Genomic DNA, 11,595 nt, shown 5'->3' on the forward strand with positions numbered 1-11,595 from the left:
TTTTGTGCTTCTAATAGTCTTGCTTTTTCATCTTCTCCGTAAAAGTGAAATGTTCTCAGAGTTGCATTGAACCTTATTACTCTGCAAGAAAGATTTATACTTATGAAGTGTTTAGACTTTAGACATCCACTCTTTTAAAAATCAAAGGGTAGGCTTAAACTTGGTGTATTATCTGGTCCTCACCAGAGCATCCTAGAAGTCAGAGGCTCACAGCTCTCTTTGATGTTACTTCGCCACATTATTTCCTGTTTTATTCCTCAGGGCCTAAAGAGCTGCTTCAGTATCTCCTGAAAATACCACATGGTTAAATCATAGGCACAACCTAGGTCATGGTGATCAAGTCTTTGAAGTTTGCTATCTGTCTTCCCTTGCAGGCTCTAAGCCTAGAGGCCCCTACCACCTTGCAAGGAAAAGTTTCTGATCATAAGAAATAGAATATACCATTGCGTATCAGTCAGCATTTCCGTAGGAAATTATGTGTTCCTCCTGTGGGCGAAGTGGTCTCTGTCCCTACCAGATAAGCCCACAGCTGTGCTGTCCTTACTAGCTGAGCCACACCCCTATACATCTGTCTGAGTATTTATTATGTATAAGAACTACACTAAGTGATTTGGGGAACACCAAGATGAATATGACCTTGCCCTTAAAATCTTAGTCTAGTGGAGAAAGCACACAGGTAAGGACAGTTGAGCAAAGGATTAGATCCTGTAGAAGAATCACAAGTAGTAAGTATTGGACATTTGGAGAAAGGGGCAGTTATTTCTGATGAGTGTTAGGGCAGCCTATGTGAAGAAAGTAATCTCAGCCTTGAAAGATATGTAGTATTTGAATAGATAGAAAAATAGAAAAAGAGTATTTTACCCCTTAATGAGGCCAAGAGAACTATATAGACAAAGACTCCTTGAGTCCAAGGACCTGAGAACAGGGTAAGATAAGGTGGGTTATCTGATCTGATGGAGTGTAGAGATTAGTGGTTGTAATGAAATATGAGGTTGGCAAACCTTCAATACCATGTCAGGGGCGGAGGCGAATCCAGCACTGTATTTTGGTTAGTACCTCATCCATTCCTAAATTTTGGATGTTGACCAGACAAAGATGGAGTAATTCTAACACTCCTAATGGCTCTTTGTAAATTTCAGTAAATAAGGCTGATATCCTGGCCCTCACCTGAGAAGACATGGTGGCTTGTACATGGTTGGCATGCTGGATGGTGTCTCAGAATCAGTGAAAAGGTTTAGCTTTAGAGAGAGGTTGCCTAGTATTAGTAATAGGCTGAGGTCTTTAAATCCAGTTTCTTGAGCGTTGCCATTTCTGTCCAGCTGCTGTATCCAAAAAGTGCAAGTAGTTCTGGGCTGTGTGACTGACAGCAACATACTCGACACAAGCACAGACATACCACATGCACGTTGCAGTTTTGTGATATATCCTCAACCAAAGCTTTTCTCCTGCTACCTCTTAACTCTAGTATTTGGAGTTTGGTGTCAGATTTCTTCCAGAGCAAACTGTTCTGGGCTGGGAGTGACTGACCCTGGTTGTATATCTTGGCCACAGAGCCGGAGGAGGAATCCTGGTTTTTCACAAAGCTCTCACACCCGAGACGTGCAGCACACTATGTTCCTGGTTTGAAAGAGCACAGAGGTAGTTTTCTCCTAGGCTACCTCTCCAGATAACCTTTGGATTTCTAATTCCGTGAAGAGTCAGATGCCTTATTCCCTTAGTAAATCTCGTGTTTAAGTGACTTTCTGAAGTGGCTCCCCCTGCCCCACCACTCCTCACAACGTGAAGCTCAGAGCTCCAGCTAGCAGGGCCAGAACCAGCTCCCTTTTGATAAATAAAGCCAAAGTAATAGCACTTGAAGTTGATTCATTATGCGAGTCCTTGGGAAAAAAGGCTGGGTCATAAGGAACTGGCTCTCAGCTCATCAAGAAATAAGATGTGTGCCTATTAGCCAACGTAAGTGCACACAGATTTTTAATACCATGTTCTGAGTTGAGAAACCTTTTCTCCCCCCCATCAGAGATTCATCCTTCGAAGAAACCTAATGTAATTCGATCGACACCAAGCCTGCAAACCCCAACTACCAAGCGGATGCTAACCACCCCGAATCACACGTCTCTGAGCATTTTGGGGAAAAGAAACTACAGTCATCACAATGGCCTGGATGGTATGTAAGCCCAGGAGTTCTGGGGGCTGATCCCATGGGCCAGGGCCTCTCTGCCTTTGCCCTCTCCAGAGTGTCATCTGCCACGTCCCGGAACGTGTAACAGACAGGTTCTACCCCCTGGTTGAACTATCTATGTGGAAAGAGGGTAAGAGGGGAGGCTGCCTACCGTGTGCCACAGTGAAGACACCTTGCCAAGTGATATTTCTCCATCTCAGAAGGGACTTTTTTGCTCACATGTCCTGTTAGGAGGCTTGTTGGGAAATGAAAGCCTGTATTTAGCAGGCTGTCTCTGCTGGGTAACAATGCTCTTGCTGTGATGCACACTCGCTGCTCACTTATGTTTTCTTGAGCAGAAGGGATTATTTCGCCTTGTGTCTGAGACAGCAGTGCTGTCTGGGGGCTCTTCAGTGTTCTGCGGACCATTCTGAATTTGGCATTTGTCCCTTACTTCTTCTACCTTATAAATTTTCTTAATTGCTCGAGAGTACTACAAGTCATGAAAAGAATTGCCTGGGTGATGTCCTAAATACAGAAATAATAATTTGTTTGAAATGGAAAAACTGAGAAATACCACTTCTTATCCAAAGTACTTCTCTTAGGCCTGGCCATATAATGACTCTCCAGGTGGAACTGAATTATCTTCCCATTTGGACTGTAAACACAAGCATAATAAATCATCCAGGATATATATATTGTTCATTTCAAGAGTTCTGGAGTTCGAATCTGTCTTGATTGTTTAAATTTTGGCATTTATAAAAAAAATGTTGGCATTTATTTATGAATAAAGCTCTCTCCAGGCTTTTCATGTCTTACGGAACTCTAAATTCCCTCAGTGACAGTATATTATTTATCATGAGGCCTTAGAGTAAGGATGTGGAATAGACGTTCTAGTAATAATTTCCCATGGTTGTTTTCCTTCAGTATGACTTCTGATGGTCATGGCAATGTCAAAATGAATAAAGAATTGAGGGTGAAGAGTTTAGTTTGCATTTAAAGATATCAATGTGTTATAGATACGGCTTTCAAGAATTTAGCTACACAATAGTCTTGCAGAAATAATTCCTTGCTAATGAGAACATCGGTCATCTCTGCCACAGTAATATGCCTGATATCTAGACAGCAGAAGTCCAAGAAAGGATTGTGTCAAAACGAGATTAGATTTCTTTCCAGCTTTTCCTTGCCCTCAGTGTGAGATCTTTGGATTCAGGCTTAAATGGAATCAGGAATCTTTCTTTTCCATCTTATAACACCCTGGGCTTTCTAGGTTTATAGTCCTACTGCAGAACGCATAAAGTAAATTCTGGTTTATTTGAGATATGTGTATGTTCGTTGTGGTAAAAAGACCCCTCCGTGACTGATGTTGGAATAGCGGCTTTCTAGTACCTTCCTCTGCTCACGCCCGGTGATGACGGTCATTCTGGACCTCAGCCCGAGCCCTGCATTGCAGCTCCTGTTGCTCTTTCTTTGTGTCACAGGCACCTGTCTCTTTGGGATTTCTAAAAAAAATGCCACTCTGTAGTGTTCCCTCTCTAGGGCTCTTTGTCCCATTTCCTTCTGAATGAATGCTGTTGCCAGGGCATTGCTCCTCTGCTGTGAGCAGGAGGAATGGACAGGGCACACAACAAACTCCTGGTGTTAGGTTGACTGAGATGTTCAGCCTTGTTGAGGCTAAGACAGTCTTGTTTCCTGAAGAGACCAAGCTGTTGAAACACTTTATTCCTCAAGACCCATTGGTCTTTGCTCTCCTGTCGTGGTACCAGGAGGAAGGCTGATAACATGAGCCTTACTGCCTTATCTTACCTGATTCACAGGACAGAAGGTTCCAGGGCAGGGAGTTTAACTGTTTTGCAGAACACTGTATCTCTACTGCCCAGCATAGTGCTTGGAACTGGGTAGCTGCGCAATAAATGTTGAATACGTGAAAGTGATTGAGAAAAATGAGACCTAGAGAGGTGAATTAAATGTTCCCAAGTTACCAGATACCATATAAATGGGTTGGGACTCCCATTCAGGTGTGACTGATTTCAGGCTCTGCTCTTTTAACCACTGTTATAAATGAGATTGTGGCTCTCAAATGCACTGTATTAGTCAGCAAAGTAGAAACTACATTAAGTTATTTTAACAGCTCATTTGATATAAGAAGTCAATGTGACAGGTATTGGAGGACAGAATAAGTAAACAGGGGACATGGGCCTGGGGCAGGGGGAGAGGGAGACGGACAGAAGCAACCACCATCCCTAGAGCTGGGAGACCAAAAGGAAGAAGTCGGGGTAATCACAGCTAGAATCAAGGAGGGGCCCCAGGGAGCTGGGTCTCAGACCCTTGAGGAAAGGGCTGCTCTGTCGGTGCTGGCATCTCTCAGGAGGTGTGATGAGGCTGCTTCCGGGGGTGTGAAGTAAAGCTGGGAACTGAAACCAACTGCTGCAGCTACCTGGGGTGACACCCACAGGACAGGGAAGGTGCTAGTCTCTTCTCCTCCAGCCTCCCAGGTGCCTTCTAGCACCCCCTACTGGTGTAACAGGGAGCTGGATGGATGGCAGAGAGTCCCAGCCCCACCCAGCATCACAAAGCTGAGTTTAGCTGAATGGATGTGGAGCTGAGAGGCAGGAGTGTAACAGAAACACACACTTTAGAAAATATCTCCATTTTTGTATTCTCAGTGGACCTTTTCCTTGGGATAACTGGTCTGTTTCTTATTTCCTCAGGATATAGGATCCTAACTAACCTGGGTTTCCAAGGTGAACTCAAGTACTACAGAAAACTTTAGGCTAATAGTGAGTTTTCATGGGAGAGTTAATACCATTAAATATTGGAATTGATAGATACAAATTCATGGGAAGGCTTTGCCCTGTGTGATCCAATAATACAATCAGTTAGCACTGCTATGGTATTATGAGCATGTCAGACAGATGAGTGCACCACACAGGATGTTGATGGGCAGAACTAATTTAAGTGGAAACAAAACCTGATTGTATTGAAATATCCAGGTCTCTCAGCTTTAGGGCCTCCTGTCCCTTTCTCAGATCCCTACCCCCTTCACTTACCCTCCATTTTCAGTTGGAGGTTCTTGACGATGAGGAAAGAGTTTCTGAATTTCTGCTAGTAGAAAGGATTTTACCTGACACTTAAACACACACACATACACAAACAAAAAACAGTGGACAGCTTCGTATTACCTTCTGAAAGTCACTATCTTTCACCTGGCCCTGGCCCTGTAAAGGCCCTGATGTGACTGGGAGTCAGGCCTCTGTGTCCTCTTAACCCATGGCACCCAGCCACACACAGACCACTGTCGACTGTCCTAAAGGAACTTACATTCCAAGGATGAAAAGGAAATCTGCATACATAAGAAGCCTCATTATTTGGAGTCAGTAGTGATAGAAGACTGAAGTTTCAAAATGTAGACCTACCCAGATCTGTCAGCACCCCTGCACTTCAGTCTCTCCCGTCAGGCTGTTGGTCCCGTGCAGTGCCCCATGCCATCGTGGTGCTTTCCAAATTCTGTCTTCTTCTCTGACTGACACATACTTTGATGACATTCTTATTGCCAGCAAACCAAGAAGCTACCACATTTGGCTGACTTGGTTTACTCCAAGTGACTATGAGGAGAGAAGGCCCTGAGATCAGTTGGGATACAAGAGGTGTTACTTTCCATATCTGAGAGCCCAAAAGAGGGGGCAGCAGGGGAGATGGGATTTGTGCCATGGAAAAAAGAACATCTGAGTGTTTGGAGTCAGATGGGATTACTTGCTGACTTCTCTGATTATATCCTGTGTGGTTTTGGGTCAATTGCTTGTTTGTTTGTTTTTTTTCCTCCTCTATAAAGTACAGATTTCATTTGCCTTAACAGAGTTGCTATAATGATTAAAAATTTTCACCTACTCTGTATCACTTGATCTTCCAAACACTTTATGAGGTAGATGTTATAACCTGAATTTTAATAGTGAAAAAAGCCAAAGCTCAAAGAGGTGAGGGGATTTGCCCAAAGTCACACTGCTAGCAAGTAGCAGAGATGAGACTTACAATACGAATCTAGATTAATAAGGACCCCAGATTTGTGTGTTGAGTGCAGCGTGTACATGGGAGATGTTTCTGTTTTCTTTGTGTCAGAGATGTGCTTGTGTTTGTACACTTAGAGAGTAATGTAGAGGTAAATTTTCTTTGCTCCATCCATGAAGTATAAGCCATTATTGTCTAATAAAAGCTGTTGCCTCCACCTCCTGCCTCTGTGAAGCTCCTCTGCCAATATCATACCACTTTCTTGTTCTGGAACTTGGGGGCACAGGAGCTATATTAGAGAGAGGGGAGAAAAAAGAGAAAAATCACAGAATCACCTAAAGGTGAAATGTGCTTAAGTTAAATTATGTGATAGTCCCAGCATTGACTCTGACACATAGGTGTTCATTAAGTGTTAAAATTCCATCCCTTCCTTTAAAGAAAAGCTATTATTAAAGTTGTATTTTGAAAATTGTTAAGATATCAGCCAAAGTTTTTGTAGTTATATGTGAATTGCATATAAATAAAATGCCAATACGTTCCCTATAACTACATTTCTTTCTTACCTAAAGAAATGATCTCTAAAAAAATCACTCATAAAAATCACACAAATGCTCGAAGGTAAATGGGTATGTTTCAAGGTATAGTTGCATATTAGAAGGGCCCAGTGTCTATAAATGAAATTTTCCTCGTTTAAGTCATTTCAACGAGTATTAAAAACAAAATTAGTTTTATGAAGAGTGTTCATTTAGCTTCCTGTAGGTTCCTGTAATTAGAGGCCCTGCAGCAAAGGGGATGGAACTTCATGATCCTGACAGTGAAATCTCTTTCAGAGTGAAGGCTGAGTCAGAAGAGACTCCAGAGAGGGGAGGAGCAGATGGGCTGTTTAAGCATCTCCCATCCTCTCCTGACTCCGTAAGGAGGTGCCCTGGGATCCCCTCAGTGTCAGATGCTTGATTTTAGTCAGTCAGCAGATCTCCAAATTCCACTGCACAGGGACAAGGGGACTTCCAACTGTATCTCCATCTTTATCAAATGGGGGACCTTTGAGGACAGCTCCTGCTGTGTAGTGATACAAACCAAGGGAGCATCGACTGGAAGTGCTCTTAGCCTTCCTCTGAGGCGCGTGGCTTTTGTTCCAGGGGTGCTATGGAAGAAGGCCTCAGTGTGTCAGGAAAACCAAAGCAACGGGCTCAGAAGAGAGGTGAATTTTCTGTAGGACAGAGTTAGGGCATCTGAGCCAAGGAGGTTGATGAATTGTACTGTAAACTTCTTTTTAATCTGCTCTCCTCTGGCTTATTTCCCCTGGGGTTACGTGAGTACACTGTAGATCTAGTTATTTTTCTTATTTGTTTTCTGCACTGAGTAATATCATTTCTCAATGTCGTTATACCATGAAAAGGATATCTGATGTGGATGCCTCTTAGTATAATATTATGATCTGAGGTGTGAAGGCTGTCCTTTTGATGACTTGTTTCTGAAATCAATGATTCAACAGCTCCCACTGTTTGCATCCAACCCCGAGAAATGGGTGGTGGTGAGGGCCGTTGTACCAGTGAGAGAGCTCTGGGAATGCATCTATTGTCTTCACAAATCCCAATAAAAATAGATTGCCAGGAGCAGCTGATGGCACTGCCAGGCCTGCTGAGGCCCAGGCTGCCTTCTGTCAAAATTTTTATGTCACTTTAAAAGACCATGATTTTTTTTTTCGAATCTTCTAAAACACTTTTAATGGAAGAACATTGAGTGCCCCTAGACTCACCTCCGGTCTCCTTGTCTCAAGGTGTAATGTGATAACCTGTTTAAATATATCTAAATGCCTTCTAGTTTTTTTTTTTTCTTTTCAGTTTTTATAATGGATCATTATGGCCCCAGAGTTTATTGAATGTGAAGCAGTTATAGGAAATTGCCTCATGTATCTGGAGAGTGTGTGGACTGCTGAAGTATTACCTGAGGGCAGGGGAGGTCCTCTCACTCTGCGAAGCCATAGGGTGGGGCTTGTAGAGGAAGACAGACCCGAGTGCATTAGGCACGAATAGTCAATAACTTGGGGTTTTGGCATATTCTGGAAGGATGCCACATTGACCACCCCTGGGACCACAGTGGGGTTTATTAATAAGTATCACAGTTTCTCCCAGGGAATACTTTTGTCCTTGTCCCCGAGGAAAATGCTAGTGTGTGAACTTGTAAGAGGTCTAGATCTCAGACCCTCTCAGCAGTATGGCGGTATTAGAAGAGTGACTAAAGTCCAGGGTAGTTACTCAAGGCTCCTCAACTGTGAGAGCCAGCCATGGCCTCCTCAGTTAAGTGTCTCTGTTTACCTGCAAGGGCCATTACAGGAAGCCTTTCCAACCAGCCGCTTCCTATGCACGCCTACTCTCGGTGACACGTAGAGGCTGCATGTCGGAGAAGGTGAGCCTCTGACTTGAGAGCTGGGTCCCAGGGTTTTTAGGGGGAGGGTAGATGCTTGAGGAAGGATAGGGAGAAGGACAGCAGAGGGAGGGAACTGTTTCCCTGAGAAACAGCTCTTCCTTAGCCAAGGTTTGACTCACTCATCCAAAGTGCAGGCCTATATCTGAGGAAGCCATTGGGACATCAGTACTAGATCTTGATGCCCCAGGGAAGTAAAGACCAAGTCCAGAAACCGAAAGAGTCAGTCATCCTCCTGTGCAGTCTCGTTGGGTCCCAGTGAGGAAGTGAGGAGAAGGCTTCTGAATCTGCAGAGCCCCAGGGCAATGGAAATGGAAGGATTTGTCACAGCCTCGTTGATCTGGGGACTCCCGCTGGGTTCATTTTTAAGCTTCCCAGCCTAGCTCGTTATTTTAATTCAATGTTTCCTGTTTTCCCTTCCAGATAACTGAGCACTCTTTAAGCTCAGAAAACGTCTGAGTTATAATCTATGTATTTTCCTCCCTCAACCAAATACTTATTTTTATCAGTGACTGTTTACATATCCATGAATATGAAAAGTAATTAATGTAAAATTGAGGAGCAAACTTGAAGGCAACTTTGTTAGGTGGAGCTTCTGAAGGAAAATATCCGAGAAGACTTTCCATGCTGGTCTGATTGCAGCTTCACTGAGTGCCTGCACGACCCCTCTGGGGCAGTGAGTGCGCACGCTGACAGTGAGTCCTGGGGAAATAGGGCTAATTGTATTTAAGGCATCTGGGACCAGACAGTCAGCAGAAGAAAGGATAGAGATATTAGCTATTGGACCTCCTGCATTGCTCTTTTAATTTTCTTGTTTCTCCTGTTTTCTTTCTCTGTGTCTTTTTACTCTACTTTTTGGGAGACATTCTCAACTTTATATTCCAACCACATTTGTATGATTTCTCCCTTTAGTCCGTGAATTTTAACTTCATGTAATTTTGAAATTCTGTTGTTGGGCTTATATGTAGTTAGAATTTTTATGTCTTTTTGACCATTTGTATCACTTTGAAATGATGCTTTTTATTTTGTTACTCCTCCCTGTATTTTTTTAAATTGAAGTATAGTTTTTTTTTTTTTCAATAGATTTGGCTTTCTTGAGTATATAGTCTGTTATTACTTGTTTAACTGCTTTCCAGGCTCCAAAATCCTGATGGTGGTTTTTCCCTGGGTTTTAGGAGGGAAGGGAATCACTCAGACACCAGTAGCTAGAAACTTAAAAATTTTGGTTTTCATTGCGTCCAGAATCTCCAAGTCCATGGACTTTGAAATACTTCTGAATAGTCGAACCAAAAGGGAAAAGTTTGTTTAAAAAGAAAATATATATACATATATATCTATAAATGCTTATGGATCAGGATTAGTATAGACAAAAGCAGCAAATGTAGATGGATACATTTGAGAATTTATTTATAAGCATAAAGGGAAATGATTTGGGCTATGTTATTTAGGAAGGAGACCTAAGAATGGGCACAGGTCTTTTCCTGGGGCCCTCTGCCATGCTGGGGGCCCTTCAGTGTGGCTTTGGGTTCCTTGCTGCAAAAAAATGCAGCAGAGCTGAGGACGAGCAGTGGAGAGTGGAGGTGGTGCCAGGGCAGGAAGTAAGCACTGGGATTCTTCAGCCCGGAGTGCAGAGAGGTGACATAGCTCCACTTAACACCATGGCCAGTGTGGAGAAGGCAGGTGTGAACCTGGACGCCAGATCCTGAGCTGCTGGGAGGAGAGGGTTGCTTTTGAACCCAGAGCAGGTAAGTTTAGCACAAATAGAAGAAAGCGCAGTTTACTGTGGCAGGTCAGAAACTTGGGAAACTTACAAGTGACTCTTCTGGCAGATGGTGTAATTCCATATGGGGTTGGACAAATGAATGACAGAGCAGCCCCCCCCCCACACACAAAGGCTTCTGAGAGATACTAGAAATACTGACAGACACAGAAGCCTTAATTTAGACACTGAAGAGGACAGTATGCTCTTAGTGGGATGGATGGAGAATGGGGCAGGCTTGGAGTAGTAGGAAAACCTTTACCTGAAGGAAGAAGATCTGGGTTCAAATTCTGATTCCTCAACTCACCACCCACTCACCTTGAGCAAGTCCCTAACCTTTCTGACCCTCACAAGGTTCTGATGAAAGTTAAATGAGGCAGTTCCATAACCTATCAATAAAGCAAAAGTTAGCCTAGTCCTAAACTGAATTATCTGGGTTTTAATTTAACACATATTTGCCCTGTCAAATACCAGGCTGTGTGCATGTATCTCCCCTATTCTAGAAAGGCTCATGAAGTGAAGGCGCAGCTCTGCTCTATCCTGCAGACCTTCCTCAGGATGGCGGGAGGCTGTGAAGGTGAGCATCCCTGTGCCTCTCTTGGCTGTGGAGTGGCGTGCGTGATGGGAGAGAGGACCTGAGCGCTGCCTTGGCCCGAGCACCTGGTCCCATCTCAGCAGACACCCCCCACTTCCCTCCTAGCCACTTTCCTAATGACCAACCACAAGTTTTCACAACCTGCTGTGTAATATCAGATGGTGACGGTGTCATTTGCCAACCACTTCTCCTTTCTCATTTACTTGTTTCTACTGAGAATCTGCCGGTGCCCAGCTCTGGGTCAGGGAGAGGTAAAGGTTTGGGGGGAGGTGGAGTGGGTGGGCATGAGGGGCACTGTGACACTGTGGGTATTTGAGGTCACTCCACTCCTACAGAAAAATGTGTGCCTAGCCTCTGAGTGCCCACATCATTATGATTCATTATGGTGACCTCAGACCGGGGTGTGCCTTCTCCAGGCCAGTTGTGTTCTGCATTCCTTAGCATCCGGACAGGGAAGTTCCATGATGTTGCTCTGATAAGCGTGGAAGCACTTGCCTGGTATGCTGTGGTCCCTTGCCAGTGACTGCTAAACCTGCCCATCCAAATCCCAGCTTTTAAGAGACTTCAGTGTCATTCACGTATTTTCTTGGCCTCAATTAAACTTTCCTTTGGTCCAGCCTTAAACTATATTGCAAGCTTTTATTTGAATTA

General features: G+C 43.7%; 1 protein-coding gene across 9 annotated transcripts in view; it reads left to right on the forward strand.

Annotated features, from left to right (window-relative positions):
• The window catches only part of MTA3 (metastasis associated 1 family member 3), a 180,686-nt gene that overhangs the window by 159,237 nt on the left and 9,854 nt on the right, over positions 1 to 11,595 (forward strand). For 7 of the 9 annotated variants that reach the window (XM_045504783.2, XM_010967707.3, XM_045504785.2 and 4 more), the window contains one exon: positions 2,018 to 2,164. In XM_045504783.2, coding sequence (XP_045360739.1) covers positions 2,018 to 2,164 — 147 coding nt within the window. Of the gene's footprint in view, positions 1 to 2,017; positions 2,165 to 10,852; positions 11,199 to 11,595 lie in introns of those variants that run through there. The other 2 variants (XR_006719189.2, XM_045504784.2) reach the window with 2 other exon arrangements.

The sequence above is a fragment of the Camelus bactrianus genome, chromosome 15 (genome assembly GCF_048773025.1).
Source record: "Camelus bactrianus isolate YW-2024 breed Bactrian camel chromosome 15, ASM4877302v1, whole genome shotgun sequence".
Taxonomy (NCBI): Eukaryota; Metazoa; Chordata; class Mammalia; order Artiodactyla; family Camelidae; genus Camelus; species Camelus bactrianus.